The following is an 18,586-nucleotide window of genomic DNA, read 5'->3' on the forward strand; positions in this document are numbered from 1 at the left end:
CAGTATTTTACATTGGTTCATTTTCATATTTTTTCATATGACACATATGCAAGTGATAGCTCAAATAAAAGCTCTTGCCGGTGCTCATACAGTTCTAGCATTCTTTTTACTGAATTATATTCATATGCCAAACAGTTGTTGAATGAATTGTGGTGTTTCCATGGCGCAGAAATGTAAACAATACATTCATGATCAATAAGCAGCCCCAGATAGCACAGACAGCTGTCATCTCTGAACTTATGCTGTGCCCTTTAGGGCCATTCTCCTCTGTTTTTGAGGTGATGTGCATAAGTAATCCTTTTATATGTCTGATGTGGTCCAAACACAGTGAATTATGTTTGATCAAACAAAAGAATAGTGAAATATGTAAACAAGGATCGGTCTCTGTGGCTTCTACAGCACCTCTCATCAGTTGGAATGCAATAACTTTTGCATAGATTATGACATTTTTTCTTTTTTCCTATGATTACAGATGTGTGCAGGAACCACCAAAATTAATTACAGCACCCTAGACCACACAGAACCTAAAAGGTACACTTTCAAATTTGAGTTTTTTAAAAAATATATAAAAAGCGTCTCTTTTTTAGGTGTTTATTATAACACAGACGATATATACAGTTATTTTAAACACTTTCAATAGTGTTTTATGAAAATTCAAAGGGTTTTCTTTAAAATGATACCAAATATTTGCATTTACACCTCTGCATGTGGATTTGGGAAGCTTTTAAATTTGGGTAGGCAAAATCCAGGCGGAAATCCCCAAATAGCAGCAGAGTTTAGGTTCCTTATTTCATTGGTGGTTAACATCTATCTAAAATTAAAATAAAGTTTAAAAAAACAACAAATAAACATTTCCAATATATAAATTGTCGCATCCGTCCTTTCGTATTAAGGCACTGTTAACACGAGCGGGTTTTTGTTGTCGTATAGGTTTTTTGTCGTATAGGTTTTGTTATTGTTTTCAACCCATAAAAACTACGCATTTTAAAAAGCACTGAACACCCTGTTTTAATACTGATATTAAGTTTTAAAAGCAAACTTTTGAAAACATGAGTTATCCACAGTCGCTCTCTGATTGGTCTTCTGTACAACTGCCTATCATTCCCTGAATCATCAAACTCTCATATCCCACATCTCATATGACCACTACGCAAGCAGTAGATGGCAAGTATGGATGTCTGCAAGATATGCACATGCCCAGTGAGCATCAACGCAAAAGACAATGCCTTAAAAGCATAATAATGTTCTTTCACCAACATCAAACCAGCACTAATCATTCTTGAAAGTTGGAAAGTTGGTCAGATATGATTACCGTTATCCTCTCGTCTCTGTCGTCTATATTGACCCCATCTTTCTTCCAGGAGATGGTGGGCTCTGGGTGTCCTCGGGGCGGCTGGCACTCCATTACAGCTGGCTCCCCCGCTGCCACCATCACGTCCACAGGGTTCTGTCGGAAATCATCTCGGAGAACTGGTAAAAAAAGACAAAGAAAAAGAGAGAAAGATTAGAAACACGAACTGCATTTCTATCAGGAAACCACTCACGCTGATGTTTAAAGGAGAGGAATAACAAATTAGAAACCGCGAGAGGAACATTTCTCTACTCTTGCCCAGCGCAAACCACCGCTAATCTACTTCAAACACGCTGCGACTGAACCTAAAACTGCTGTTTACTTTAGCTGAAAGGCACAAAAGAGGGGCTGAAACATGAAGCTCTTCCTGCGTGTGAGTGATATTAATGCGAGCGGTGGAGAGATCACAAAAAAACACTGTGTATTTGGGAGTTTAAGCATGTTAGTCAACTCTGTAACCGTTCTGATGGATTTGCTGTGCTAGTTCTCTTTAATCTCAGACAGCGGTCCTTTCAGTGTCATGTAGATACTGTGCAGCAGCACATCCGAGCTTTAAATTATACACTCGTGACATGATGGGAAGCACATGTGGTGAAACAGAGCAACTTGATAAAAGATATTTCAAACTTGTGTGAGTCGCCAACCTAGACTGTATGTAAAGGCAATGTGAAATGAAAACAAACCAGACTTCCTTTCAGATTGCTCAGTTTTGGTATATTTTATGTATATTTACACATTTTAAAAAGTTAAGATAGAACAATATACAATAATATATGCTTCAGTAAATTTTAAAACTCATAGCAATATAATAAAAATGTCTATAATAATATAATGTAGTAGTCCAGAGGCAGAATGAGCAAAGCAGTCCAGAGGCAGAAAAAATAAAGCAGTGCAGTGGCCAAATGCAACAAGGTAAGTAGCATCAGACCAAGTGAAACAACTTAAAATATTAGAAAATCATTAAAACAATGAATATATGAATGATTTACTGGTTTATAACTTTTGATCAATAGGTGGCAGAGTTACAAAGTTGATGTGTTGTGGTTAGTGTTAGGTGACAATGAAGAACCTTAAGTTTGGTGTCAGTATGTTTAAGCATTGCAAAGAGACACCCTCAGATGCAGTCTGGCATTATACTAGCACATTTGTCGATGCTGTAAACGAAAACAGTTTCCATATACGGTCACACTTTACATCAAAGTTACATTAGTATTCACTAACATAAGACTAAGCAACGCTTTTAGAAGTTGTGTTTGTTAATAGTTAGTGAACAATGAGTTAACATCAACTAATAATGAAGGACTTTATTTTCATTAACAGCAACAAAGATAAGCAAATGCTGTAATAAATGTATTATTCAATATTTGTTCATGTTATTAAGTGCATTAACTAGCATTAACGAATAGTGTTTTAATATTAAAATGATTTTATACTATCACTATAAAAGAATTATAATATTATACACATTTTAATATGATTAAAAGATACATGTTATTACATTTTGTTAAAACTTGGGACTTTAAATCGACTTTAAAATTATTAATACAAGTTAATATGGATTAATATAAAATAATATATACTTCAAAATATTATAGATGTCAAAGCAATATAAAATAATCGCTATTATTAATAATATTAAGGTCACGAATATTGATTGTATATGAACTTTTCAATAAAGCTTCATTAGTTAATGTACTTAACATGAACAAAAAATAAGCAATGCTTTAACAAGCTGTGTTTGTTAACATTAGTTAATGCACTGTGAGTTTATTTTCATTAACTAACACTGACAAAGATAAATACTGTATTAAATGCATCATTCATTATTGTTCATGCTAGCAAATACATTAACCAATAGCAGTGTTATCAATATTAAATGTTAATGCTACATTTAACATCTTTTATGATATCATTATAATAGAATTATAATATTACACAAATTTTAAGATGTTTAAAAGATGCATGTTATTACTTCTTAAACAAATACATCCTTAAGCAAGCATCAGTATTTCTCTCCTTTGTCATTAAGCTACGTGTAAGTCATCAGAAATGCACTTCTTTGGTCTCTCACGGCCCTGAACGTGTTCCTGTCGACACGATTAACCTCAGCACTGGATCAAAGTGAGATGCTCAAGGTAACCCGAACTCCTGACTGCCTCCAAATTCCTCTAAGACTTTAAGCACTTAATTGGCCATATGATTCCAGTTTCTGCCGCTTGTAATGTCACAGCAGGTAAAAGTCCTCCTCTACGCAAACCCAAAAGTCCAAGGCGATTTACTGAAAGAAATGGAAATAACTCCGGCTCTCCTTATTTTCCGTCATTTCTCTGTAACAATTTCTCAAGCATGTCCTTCCTTGCAGCCGAGGATTTCAACAGGCATCTCGTTTTACACTCTCAGCGCAATTAGGCAGCCTATAGTGGACACACATGTACAGTATTCACTAACTTTGGGATTACTGGTAAAAAATAAAAAAAAGGTTGACTTTCACTCAAAATATCAAAGCAAACCTGAAGATGTTTGAGTTTTTAGATGAGAGTAAAGGATTTTTTTTTCTTTTTGAAACTATATGTATAGATAAAGATGACATTGGATTTTAGTTTAGTAGACTGACCACAACACCCAACTAGTTTTGCAGTTCTCCAGCTGTGCTTTCTTAGGCCCCGTTTACACTAGTGCGTTTTAGATTTAAAACGGCGTTTTAGATCAGAAACGATCCGCGTCCACACTATCGTTTCTGAACATATCTCCGTCCACACTACGCCACCAAAAACGTATATCATGTGACCATTCGTGCACTCTGGGCATGTGCATTCTAGAATAAACAAGAAGCATGTGTCTCGATTGGCATTTGGTTATTGTTAGTCCACAAACGCCGGTTGAACAATGGACGCGATGGCAAAGAAAACAAGAGAGGTATTTTTGTGGACAGACGACGAGGTCGAGTTGTTACTAAACGTAACAAATGAATAACTGCACAATGGCGCCTAAAACAGACAATAGTGCAAACAACGCTCCCATTTCTGTGTCCATGTTGTTGTTTACAGTGTAGGCTGGTCTGCTGTCTTCCGGTAGCGTTAAAGCCATGTGTTATAGTCATGTGATAGGGGCTTGACGAATAAGGGAAGGATACCAATGACACAAAAGCGCCAATCAGGTAGCAAATCTCAGCAGCCCCGTCTCCGTTTTCCCCCATCCACACTGAGACGGAGCAGCAGCGTTTTAGAATGAAAACGGCCTCTCCAGCGTTTCCAAAGCACTTCGCTTTCGGCGCTCGAAAACTCCAGCATAGTGTGGATGGATGGCGCAATTGTAGCAAAACTTATGCGTTTTAAAACTAAAACGCATTAGCGTAAACGGGGCCTTAGACTTTTGCTCATCTTCCTAAAGGTCTGGACACATTAAACCAACCACCATCCATTGGGTAGTGTTGTGCCAAGCGGTAAACATCTGTAAGACTATCTGTTTGTTTGGGGAGATTGCCAGATTAACATGTAGACTCTGTGTCAGTAAGAGAGCTTTCTGATTGCCTGTTTAGAAACAAATCAGAGTGCGAGAACAAAAATTTGATAATACCAAGTGAACCGATCAAGTCTTGATCGAATTTTGGTAATAAAACGTTTGATTTTTACTTAAATTATCAAATAAAAAAATGTAGATGTTTGACTTTTTAGATGAGAGTAAAAGCTATTTTCCTTGAAACCCTTTCAAACAACTTGTGGGGACGAAGACGACTTCAAACTTTAGTTTTGAAGACTTTCTGACCACAACTCCCAAGTTTTGCGATTTTCCAGCTGTATTTCTAGGTCATTTGCTCATCTTCTTAAAGGTCAGGAAACACCAAGCTAACAATCTTCCAAACATCGACAAATTTTTCCAATATCGTGCAGCCCAAATTTCAGTTTCCCTTTGTGGATTGTCAATACAGATACTGCCAAATGCAGGTGTGGAAAGATACCTGCAAGATGTACATTCTTGTTTCGGTCAGCTGTCGTCCATTTGGTGTGTTCATTCGCAGATTTTCATTCACAGATTTTTGGTCTATAAAGTACCAGACACAGCAGACACAAAGCGGCAACACAGTTGTTTTTTTGATTTGCAGCTAATTTTTCACGTTTACTTGGTGTGTTTTTGGCTTTTGTAGATAAACGTTCCAGTAAACTGTCACTTGCTACGGCAAAATATGGCCCATTTTTGCTACGTTCTTATATCCACTTCCCTATTTTTGAGATGTTCAACAAACTTTTCCCACGTGTACTGAAATAATTGTAAAATATCAGTGAGAACATGAACTCAAAGGGGTGCCAAAAATTATGCACACGTTTGTTTTGTCTTTAAACTGTGAAAATGTTTACAACTGTTTACTCTAAACAAAACATGTTGATAATATTCAAAGCAAAAAAATTAAAAATAAAAAAATCTAAATGCATTTTTTACCCATCTCCTCCTATGAATCAATGGTGCTAATATTAGTGGAGAGCAGAAGATCACTGAGCACTAGACAGAAATCAGGCTCTGTTTCTAATATGAACTGTGTTTGCTGTCTGTGGATCAGCTCACGGATTCTGATTCCTGCACTGGATCAGTAATCTTGGACTGAGTTTGCACAGTTGTGTGAATCCAACCCACACTTGATTAGCACCCTGAGTTGAGAAACTTGATAACGTGCCTCGCTTTCTAACAGGGCCTTGTGGGAAAAAGTGTGTGTGTGTGTACATGTCTTCTGAACATGTGTCTACAAAATGGGAATAGAGTTCTGGAAATGATATAAACCACTGAAGTGAAACAGAAAAAGTGATGGACAGCGAGGAAAGCCAAGCTTCTCAAATAAAAAAAATCTTTTCTTTTACAAAAAAAAATCCTACATTCCTTGTGTGTAATACATACTAGATTTTTAAAAGGACATTTATAGAAAAAAAAGACTTAAATATATACAATATTAATTTGTTTTGTAATCATTCAAGCCTGCAGAATACCAAGTATTTGCAGTATTTTTTAAATGTTTTTGATACAAGATATATCATATTGGTTTTAAGTGGCTTAAATATAAATGTACAATATGACTAAAATGTATGGAAGATATGAAATTATGGAAAAACCCTGCAGAACTAAAATAATATTAAATAAAAATTAAACACGATAAATATAAATCAAATAAAGAAAAAAAGTTAAAATCAAATAAATTAAATATTTAATTTAATTTATAGCCATAACAAACCATGATATATGGAATAATAAAATAAATAAATAAAATAATTTAAATCATAACAATAATAATAATAACACTTAATAAAATAAATTAAAATAAAACAAAGAATTAACATAATCATAATCAAATAAAATAAATCAAAATATTATATATAATTAAAATAACAAATAATAAAAATTATAATAGTAATTAAAATAAAATAAAATAAATGATTAAAATAATAATAATAACAATTATTATTATAATTATTATTATTATAAAAAAAATAATAATAATTAAATTAAAATTAAATAAATAATTAACATAATAATAATAAAAACAATTACAATAATATTAATAATAATAATAATAACCATAATCACAATAATAATAAAATAATAATAATAATAATAATAATAATAATAATAATAATAATTAAATAAATTAAACCAAATAAATAATTAAAATAATAAGAGTAATAATTAAAATAAATTACAATAAAATAAATAATAATAATAATAATAATAATAATAATTAACTAAAATAAATTACAAAAATAAATGATTAAATTAATAAAATATATTTTTTTAATAAATTAAAATAAAATAAATCAGTACACAACCTGTGCTCATCCTCTTCACTGACATCCAAATCTTCCTCAAACCAAATATGGTAACCCAAAATTCTCAGTTTCCAGAACTTTTCTGCATTACAGAAATTGGAAACAGATGCTGTAATGTCAAATTAAAATGAGATTTGGTTTGATATGCCTGCGACATTAATGAAATGAATATTTAATACCACACGCTGGCTACAGAGAGAAGATAGTTGGGGCTCTGCAGGGCGGAAATGAAATGGATTTTGCTGAGCCACCACTGAGGCTTTTTGGTGTGTTCTTCTGGAGCCATTGGGGAACTGGAGATTTGCTAAAAAAAGCACTTCAAAAACCCAGAGCTGGCAAAGACGCGGGGAGATTTGTCAGGGACGGGATTGTGGGCCTTTTTCCACTGGGAATCTGCTCACCCTTGAAGAGAAACCACGGGGAACGACCAAAATACAGAAGTTCAAGAAGCATCAATGTGTAGGATAATCACAGTGTCTGTCTACTTATGAGTGCACTTCCATGTTGAAAATCCTATGGTTATTAGTTTGTCCTTATTAGGGGTTGTTCACACAAAATGTGTTTTTCCTTTCCATTGCGCTATTTTTCTATTATTTTTTAATGTAAACATATGCTTGACAGGAATGTGTGATTATTAAGCTCGCATCTTGCATCTTTTGAAGTGCCACATTATTTAGAGGTAATGTGAAATTAATACAACTTCAACTTTCACAAGCAGCGCTGCTCATCACTGTCAGTTCCACAACAGTAAGGATGTGCCATATTTTATCGTTTGCAATATACTGGTAAAAATTCACCCCATGCTAAAAATAATAAGAAAAAGAATTATCGTAATGGCGATTAAACCTATAATTGGTCTATGGTGCCCAAACTCGATCTTGGAGGGCCGGTGTCCTGCAGATTTTAGCTCCAACTTCCCTTAACACACCTGCAGGGATGCACTACACAACATTAAGCTTCTGACTAAGGGTGTCACGATCCTCCAAATCCTCGATTCGATTACATTTTCGATTCTAAAGTCTCGATTCGATTCGATTTTCGATTATGAATAATTAATTAATTAATGACCAATTAATTATTTGTAGCCTACCGTTTAAACTACCTGACCTGGATGGTCTTTGTTTTACCCATAAACAAATCATAAAGTAAATGAATAAAGGCAAGATACACACATAATTACCACCTGTCAATCACTTTTTCTGCGGGACTCGTGAATAGGCAGTGATCTGTGTCGTTATAATGGCGTCGGTAAAAAAGACGCACAACCAACAGGAACCAGCCAACAGTATCTGAGGTGTTCGCTAAAATGACTAAGTACAAGTGAGTGAAAGATTGAAGCAGTCCTCTGACTACCTGGACCTGCTGTCTCGAGCGCATGGCTGTATGTGCGTCTGTGTGGTCACGTGATGTGCATTTTCAGAGGTAGAGAGGAAGGAGGGCTGCTCAGAAATGCTACACGCCACTGTGGATGTCAAATCGTTGTCGTTCTAAAATGTCATTTAAAAACAAAGACAGTGTAAACAGGGCCTGAATGTGTACTTTTCGCGAGCGGATTTGCAACGGCGGCGGGCGGAAGATCGCGATGCCGGTGTTGTCTATCGGACGAACCGTACGTAATACGTACATAGCAGAGCTTGTAAAACTGTGGGTTTTTTTTGTCGACAACACGAACGTTGTCAACATAACTCACTGGAAATCCAAAATGCTTACACACCGGCGACTTCATTGAAAGAGGAGAGGATTTAAGTTCTGTCGACGGGTCTCCTGCTTCTGCAGTTTATCAAGCACTTCAACAAGCCTGTTTTTTTCCCGCTTGGCAAGCCAAGCTGAGGTGACATGGGGGCGTGGCAGCATCGACGATTCTATTTTTTGATTCGATAATCGAAATTGAGCATAAATTTCAATCAATTTCGATTAAAAATCTAAATCATGTCACCCCTACTTCTGACACACGCTTGTAACACAGAAGAAGAAGCCAAAGTTGACGCGCTTGTCGTTATGGATGGTTCAAGTAGCAGCTCCAGCTCTGGCGATGAAGAAACTATTGTTGTTGACCAGAGCAATAAGCAGCTCCACATCATATCGCCTCTAGGCATCTTCTTCAATGTACGCTTGCATAAACAGTTTTGCACTTGAGCGCCTCCAAGCGTTGTTTACTGTAACTACAGCAGCTTCAGGCACTTGAACAAAAGTGCCAATCTGATTGGTGAAGAAGATTTTAATGCGGCACAGATTTTTTTTTAAATGACGCTTTTACGTCTGCTGTTTTGCGCGTTGGTGTGCACGATCAAATGGGCGCCCTTTATTTAGTCACGATGCGTTAAACGTTGATGTAAAACATGAGGAAAAAACGTCTCGGTGAGCACGGGCCCTTACAAAATATTTTTGAACTGTTAATAAGGGAATACTCATAAAAACACCTTGTGTGTCACTGTTTTTTATTTCCCAGAACTTTTAAAAAATAAAAGTGCGCAATACATTACTTTTGAATTTTGGTAACACTTTACAATAAGGTTCATTAGTTAATGCGTTTACTAACATTAACTAATCATGAACAACACATGTACAGCATTTATTAATCATAATTGAACATTTACTAATGCATTATTAACATCCAAGTCCATGCTTGTTAACATTAGTTAATGCACCGTGAGTTAACATGACCTTACAATGAACTACTGTATTTTCATTAACTAACGTTAACTAGCATGAACAAATACTGTAGTAAATGTATTGTTCATTGTTTGTTCATGTTAAGAAATGCATTAATTAACATTAACCAATGAACCTTATTAAGTATAAAGTGTGACCTGAATTTTTAAGATTGTGATGACTTGCTGAAGTTTGCCCAGCGCGCTTGCGGTTTTCTTTGGATTTGTTCCGTCAATCTTGTCATTGTTATGATTCAAAAAAGGTAATGAAAAAGGTAGTGACACACTGAGAGAGGCATTGTGCCAAAACGTTTGTGTCTTTTAATCACCCATAGAATGTAATAGAAAGAAAAAATAAAAACAGTCCGAAGCAATTACTTGAGTGCAAATAATTACCTGTTTTGAATTATGAAGATTTGATGAATCACAATTAAGCAAAGAAAAATCATGTGATTAATTGCCATTGAAAATTGTAACTAGTACTTGTAAAATAGCAACTAGTTTTTTGCACCAGAACACCTTTTTCCCCCATTGAGAAAATACTGATAAGAGCCAGAAGAAATGTATCATTTTCACAATTTCTTGCAGAACAAATTGTTGTATGTTATCAAGTTATTAATATTTGAACAAGTCCCTCAATAAAAACCTTGAGATAATAAATGAATTAATCTCATTAATCACACATTGAACTCCACAGTTTTATTAAAATATTAATACAACTGTGCAGTTTGATGTGTGATTTATGGTTCAGTGCAGAAAAATAAATCACAAAGAAATGGGCTTTAAAAATATGTAATATGAATAAAATCTACAGACACAAACTTAAAATGTGAAAATATGTGTTTTTTTTTTTTATTAGACTAAAAAAATACACTTCATTAAAGGCCAAATAGGCTCAAAATTGGCAGGTGCAAGAAAAAAGCCTGTTTTAGCCTGCGGTGTCTTTAAATATCATCACATTTCTTAACCTATTCCAACTCTCCTTGCATCCGTCCAACTAAATATCACACGCGAAATGAAATGTCAATGGGACAAAAGTGCAGAGTCGTGAGAATATCTGAAGGAAAAGAAACGAGTACGTCAGGTTTCTCTAGAACAATTCCACATGAACAATGCGCGCTACGCAGACGCAATCGTTCCCAGATGTGAACCCGTGGAAAAGCAGAGCACATTCCCTCTCCTCCAGATCATCTGTCCACATGGTGCCTGCTAAACATAATACAGAAATGGAGGGATGACAAATTAGAGCGAGACCTCATTTAGAAGGTTCTCCGCACTGAGGGTCACTGCGCCACTGCAGGTCAGACTGAAGCTGGAGACCCGCCAGTCGCTGGTTAGCCAACTCTCAAGACCACCCGCTATAAGAGGCAGTGCTGAGGAATGGAGAACTGAACCAAACCACCAGACAAATGCTTACGTGTGTAGACAGTGCATGTGTCATTGTAAAAAGAACCATGTCGGCATCATGGAATGGGTAAAGTCTTAATTAAACATGGTACTATACTTTATTAAAGGATGCACAAGAAAGAAAAACAAGTTGTTTACATTATGGATTACAACGCATAAATGCTGGATAAATTAGATACTAATAACTACAATTAATTACTATAATTGATTGTTTTAGATATTCTTTAAAATATTTTAGATTATATAGATGTTAGATCCCATGTTGGACCTGTTTATTTTGGTTCTTTGTTGTGATTTTCAGAGCCCGCATGGTTTCTGATTTGTGGGTGGGTCATCTCACCTGAGACCCATTTTGTGGCACCTATAAAAAGTCCAACATTTGACGTGAGAGGGGATCTCAAATAGACAGACCTTCCTGCCTGTCGTTTTGATCATTTTGTTTTATTTTATTTTGGATCATGAGCTCAGTTCACTATCATGCACACACACTTCACCACTGACTTCCATTTCCACTGGACGCTTCCACTGGACGCTCTTGTAAAAGAGATTTTTAATCTCAATGTGTCTTTCCTGGTAAAATAAAGGTTATAAGAATAATAATAATAATTTATATTGACTTTTTTTTACTTAAATATGCTTTGTTAATTGTGCCTTTTGTTTGTCCTAACAATTTACCTGGTCAGCACTGCCTCTGTTATTTCATAATTTTGAGCCAGTAATACATTATAAATAAATACATAAATAAATTAATTCATTAATAAAAAAAATTTTAAAAAAATCCATATTACTGTTGTGGCCTAATAATTGACAAATCACAGGCATTAAAATTGGATTCTAATTGCATCCTAGTAAATGTAAAATACTAAAATGAATCTTTATTTTTTGACAGAAAACAAATGTATTTTTATATTAAAAAAATATGTACAATGATAGCAATTAAGATAATAATAACAACAATAAACACTAATAAATAATAATAATAATAATAATAATAATAATAATAATAAAAAACACTAATAATAATAATAATAAACACTAATTTATAATAATAATAATAATAATAATAATAATAATAAACACTAACAGACAATATTAATAATAATAATAATAATAATAATAATAATAATAATAAAAAACACTAATAAATAATAACAGTAATAACAATAATAATAAACACTAATAGATAATAATACTCATCATTATCATCATCATAAATATATTATTATTATTATTTTATTATTATTATTATATTTTGCTTGATAACTGATAAAATAATAAAAATGGCACATATTAAATTCTATTTTCTATAATATTTTATAAAGGATGCACCAAAATCTTGCTTATTCTTGCTAGGCGTTCTAATAGTCCTAATGCACACTTTTCGCAATCCAATCACTTCCTGATACACCACCATTAGGCCTAACATTTTTTTCTCTATATATACTGTTTCCCTCAAATTACAGTAGCGCAGAGGCCTAAAAACAGCAATCCACTCAAGCACTTTATCCACACTCCCTTCCCTCTCATAACTGCAGAATTTGCATTCCTGCTACTACCAATCCAACCATCGAGCGGACAATAACCCCTATTTTACCTCTCCTCCTCCACTCATCCTCCATCCATTACTGTCCGGCACACCATCACGAGTGCCCACCTCATTCATCACTCTCTCCAGAGCTGCAGAGAGCCAGAACTGGCCTCTGGAAATGCACACTTTTAGCGAGGACATACTACACCTGCTCGGAGTCTCAAAGAGCAGATCGATATGTGCTCTCATTAGCTCACCAACCCGCGAGTGCGTTCACAGCATGCTCACCCTGCCCGGAGCTGCTGGTTCTCTGGGGTGTACAGCTCTCGCTCTTTCTCTCTAGTCCTCCACAGCTGATACTGCTCTCCCGGAGAGTCTCAACTTCAAAGGAAAGCCCCCTAGCTATGCTGCGTTAACCCCCTGCTTGTGCGCCCATGTGGCGGGACGGTCAAGGTCTGGTGTATGTGTGTGGATGAGGGATCTCTGAGGAGTCAGGAGGTTATGCATGATCTTAAAGGTAATGGCGCCATCTTCGGCTGTTTCTAGAGTACCATGCTTCAGAACACAATTGGCTCGTTTCCACTGAGTGGTACATTACGCTATTATGTCCGTTTCCACGGTCATAGTTTCCACTTTTGGGTACCCTTTCGAAAGGATACCTAGCACAACAGAAGAGTACCAAAAAGCAGAGCTAGATACAATTCGGAACGCTATTGGTTTACAAAGAAACGTCACTAGCAAAAACAAAGGAAGCACCTATTTTAAATACACAGCCGAGACATTACATTGTAATAATATATACATATAATAGCGAGCCATGGCTGACCCGAGTTCAAACAAACCTTGTCGTCATCTTGAACAGCCACAAAGTTAAGAAGAACAGAATCTGCCGTGTGTCCTGTTGTTGTTGTTTAAGTGGTCGCCAAAGACCGTGCGTAGTTTCACTTTCTCCAAAGGGCTTGCGTGTGTTCGCCAAACATCTACATTTGAAATAACGAACTTCTTGAGCTGGTGATAATAACGTGAACGTGATTACTGAAGTGCTTCTGACATACGATCCTTTCAGAAACGGACAAACGCGAGAATCACATGACGAAATACAAAGGAAAAGCAAATGATTATTTCAGCAACCTTAAACATGAACAAACAGCCATGGTTATTTATTATCATCGCCTTTTGGACTACTATAAACTCAGAATTACTTTTTAAGGAGATTTTAACTTAACGTGCTGGAGAAGAATAAAGATGAGAGATTGGCATTCACTATCTATGTTTCGTATCACTTATGAACCTAAATAAGGCCTAAATGTAAGTTTTTTTTTTTTTTTTTTGTAACTGGTAACATTTCAGAAACTGTAAGGGTCTGTATGTGTTCATATGTTTTATCATGTTCATAGAAAGGTTTGCTATTAACATTTATACACAAGTAGGCCTATTTATGAGTGTAAAGCATCTGTTCTGATATGTCTGATATATCAGTGTTCTGAGCACTGATATGTGAACGACCCATATCGCTTTATGAGAATGACGTTGACTGCAACTTTCTTTCGACACCATTCCTACCAAAAGGGTACCATTGGTACTATTTGGCAGTGAAGACACAAGCCTGATAAAGGTGACACATACCATACTAAACTTAAACGTACCATTCAGTGAAAACGAGGTAAAAATGCAGGATATACGGATTGTACATTTGTTCAGTCCAAACCCGGAAGAGGGATATCATCTGTTTAAATATCTTGTGTTACTTTAATGTGGATACTGTGAAATTTGCAGCGTATGTTTGTAAACATGGGTCTGTCTGCTTCAAAAGGAACTCTGATGTGGTTTGATGTGTCAGGATTACTGTCCCCTGAGCTGATTGATGACACTATTGTCGTCTCTAGAACTGCTTTACAGCTGAGTTTGTCTTAAAATATAACTAATTTTGCTATATTAATTTTATTACAGCAAAGCTGCTTTGAAACAATCTGTACTCTATAAAGAGCTATATAAATAAAGATGACTTTAGAGTGCCAACTGGCACTGTATAAAGCAAATATCGCCACTTCAAACCAACATGGCACCTATTGAGCATGTGCGAAAGTGTGTACAGCAGCTGGCAATGGGGTAAACCGTTCCATACGCTTCAGCTATGCCGAAATAAACAGATGAACGGCAACCAGCGAAAGCTCAAAAATGTCACCCGTCACACAAATAATTAACCAACACACCTCACAATGATGTTTCAGATCAAATCTCCCCTATCGCTCTCACAATGACCTTAAAACACAGCTCGCGCTCTGATGTGCTTCGACGTGTGTGTGTGTCTGTGTGTGTGTGTGGAAATAAAGGCTTCTTTTCAACCCCTCCACGGTCTGTTAGTCTTCAGGGGGCCTGTGGAAATGAAACAGCAGGCACATGATTTTACTGCCATATGCTTTGCTTGGCGCTGATGAAGGACAAGTCCTCCCTTAACTATTCAATTACCTAGTGACCTGTTTTTTTAGGGGTGCAGGACGTGTAGTGTACTTCAGCCGGGTGATTTAGTAGGTCTTATAACACGTTAGGGAGCGTTAAAGACTGTTAACAGAGAGAGAAAAAAAATAAAGTTACATTACAAAGGCACTGTACTGTAATAATGACACTATTGTTTTCTCTAGAACTGCTTTCCAACTGAATTTGTCTTAACCTACTATTATTTTACTATAGTAAAAACAAAACAAATCAGTTGTTAGAAATTAGTTATGAAAGTGACACTGTTTAAAAATGTGTTGATTTTTATTCTCCCTCTCTTTCCCCATTAGACTGCACTTGACCATACAAAAAAATCAGAAAAGGGGGCTAATTATTTCGTCTTCGACTGCATATTATATTTTTATTTTTAAGAAATGCTATCAGTAATACTGTAAAGAATATATAAAAAAGTTTTGCTCAGTAAGAAACAACTACAAATCATAAATTCATAGAAACAAATACAAATGCTAAATGCTTAGTTAACTTATTCAATTCTGTTAGTGAGAGAGAAAGTCCAATTTTAACTTAGCATTACAAATTTTAATGGCTAATTTAACAGTTGAATAAGAGCTTCTCCAAAAATCCTTGTTTGGTGGAGGTGGAACAAACAGTGTGATGAAGGAAACGATAAGCACTGGGACTGATAACATCCGAGAGCAAAACAGTCAGTTGAAGCGCTCCACTGTTTCATCTAGAAACTCGAAAGACGCACCAAAATATGACAACAAATAAAGCGATAGCGAATCAGCGAGCTAAAACGCTACATTGTATTGCACTCTCAGCCTCGTCTTTCAGTAGGAGGATGTGACCGGACACGCTCCAGAACGTCTGCTATCTCTACAAGACAGGAAAAAAAAAAGAAAACTGCAGACAGACAAATGCGGGCAAAAAATGCATCATGGGGGCTAACGTTCCCGACTCAACAAACCTCCCAGATGCTCTACTTTCCCAAAGCAAGATAAACCCAAATCTCCAGCCACAGGCGAAAATCTGTTGTTAAATATTTAACACAAAGCCCCCCAAAAAAGTCATTCGGCACGTTATATTTCAGAACACCTGAACCTCTCCAGTCTCCTATGAATTCCCCAAGGGGCAAGATGTTCCTCTTATCAAGAGAGCTATAGTAGTTTTTGAATAATGATCTGCATTGCTAAACATTTAAAGGCCCAGTGAAATGAAAATAACAGTTTTTAGATGTTGATATAAGCATTCAAAGTCTCCTAAATGGATCAGTTTTTTGGACATCACCTCATACTTCAGTTTGTCATCAACTCTTCTGACCAATCGAATGCTCCCTGGTATCTGACATGCCCCGCCCTCTTTAAGATGCTTCTCATTTGCTTTTCATTAGATGTGCTTAAGCTTAATCATTGGCAGAGCTGTGATGAAAATGAAATGCTATTGGCTGTTTTTTTTTCTTTAAAAAAGGAGGAGCTGCTATATGTCCCGCCCTCTCTTCATGTTTCAGTTGAGATTTTGTCTAACATCGTATAAAAAGATGCACATTTCAAAGCATTTTATGGAAACTTTCGTTTCTTTTCAGCATTTCGCAGATATTTAAGCCATCTTTGATAAAAATATTCTCATTATTTTGAGCACATTGAAGAAAAGGAAAAATGAAATGTCTCTGGGCAACGATTTTAATGAACTAATCAGACAAAAATGGACAAAAGTAGTAAACATGTTGCTTTAAAACTTTCAATGATTTGTATATATGACGTGTAGCTCTGAGGTGAGAAAATTCTTAGAAGATAATATTATAATAAATTATAACTATTTTATGTTTGTTTTTAATGTAATTAAATGTGTGTACAGTGCAATGTTAGTTGCTGAGCTCCTTTATAAAAAAGAAGAAAAAAAAAGGTTCAAAAAATCATCAAGCCTCAGCCACGTAAGAGAAAGTACCACAAAAGTAACACACCACATTACTTACCAAAAAAAAGTAACTTTTTTGGAGAGTAACTCAATATTGTATTTTTCTGCCTCTATCTCGCGATGGTGCTAATTTGAATCCAGAAAATTTGAGAATCGATTCAGAAAAGGTAGAGAAAGAATTGCGATGTATCAATGAATCATTGTTTTTCTCCCACCCCAAGTGTCTACAGCATTATCTGACCACTGAGGGAAGCTTGTTTCAGTGGTAAAGGGGTTTGTTATTTACTGACCTCTTCTACTAAAAAAAGAACGAACAAGTTCTGAAAGAGATCAAGCCTCAGCCACATAAGAAAAAGTACCAAAACTGTAACACAAAAGTAACTCGAAAGTAATGTACCGCATTACTTACCATAAAAACGTAACTAAGTAACACAACTAGTTACTTTTTGGGGAGTAACTCTATATTATAATCCATTACTTTCAAAAGGAACTTTCCCCAACACTGCCTGTTAACGTTTATTATGTTTTGGCCCCTATCTCCCGATGGTGCTCATTTGAATACAGAAGTTGTGAGATTTGATTCAGAATTTTTAGAGAAAGAATTGCGATGTCTCAACGAATCAATGTTTATCGCACACCCCAAGTGTCTACCTCATTATCTGACCACAGAGGGAAGCTTGTTTCAGTGGTGTATGTGTTTATCCAGTGGACCGTTATTTATTGACGTCTTCTATTCAAAAAAGAAGAACGAACAAGTTCTGAAAGAGATCAAGCCTCAGCCACAAAAGAAAAAGTATCAAAAATGTAACACAAAAGTAACTCAAAAGTAATGTACCGCATTACTTACCATAAAAACGTAACTAAGTAACAAAACTAGTTACTTTTTGGGGAGTTACTCTATTATATAATCTATTACTTTCAAAAGTAACTTCCCCCAACACTGCCTGTTAACGCTTATTATGTTTTGGCCCCTATCTCCCAATGATGCTCATTTGAATCCAGAAGTTGTGAGATTCGATTCAGAATTTTTAGAGAAAGAATTGCGATGTATCAACAAATCAATGTTTATCGCACACACCCCAAGTGTCTACCTCATTATCTGACCACAGAGGGAAGCTTGTTTCAGTGGTGTATGGGATTATACAGTGGATTGTTATATACTGACGTCTTCTATTAAAAAAAGAAGAACGAACAAGTTCTGAAAGAGATCAAGCCTCAGCCACAAAAGAAAAAGTACCATGGAAGTAACACAAAAGTAACTTAACAGAAACGTAACACATTACTTACCATAAAAAAGTAACAAAGATAACTAGTTTCTCTGCCTTAATCTCACAATGGTGCTAATTTTAATACAGAGGTTTTGAGAACTGATTTCAGAATTAGTAGAGAAAGAATTGCGATGTGTCAATGAATCAATGTTTATCTCACACCCCAAGTATCTACAGCATTATCTGACCACATAGGGAAG

At 35.6% G+C, this 18,586-nt stretch overlaps 1 protein-coding gene across 14 annotated transcripts in view; it reads right to left on the reverse strand.

Moving 5' to 3' along the window:
* The window catches only part of robo1 (roundabout, axon guidance receptor, homolog 1 (Drosophila)), a 545,238-nt gene that overhangs the window by 108,665 nt on the left and 417,987 nt on the right, over window positions 1-18,586 (reverse strand). For all 14 annotated transcript variants that reach the window (XM_073922742.1, XM_073922741.1, NM_001365167.1 and 11 more), the window contains 1 exon segment: window positions 1,313-1,470. In XM_073922742.1, the coding sequence (XP_073778843.1) occupies window positions 1,313-1,470 (158 nt within the window).

This window comes from Danio rerio, chromosome 15 (assembly GCF_049306965.1).
Source record: "Danio rerio strain Tuebingen ecotype United States chromosome 15, GRCz12tu, whole genome shotgun sequence".
Classification (NCBI taxonomy): domain Eukaryota; kingdom Metazoa; phylum Chordata; class Actinopteri; order Cypriniformes; family Danionidae; genus Danio; species Danio rerio.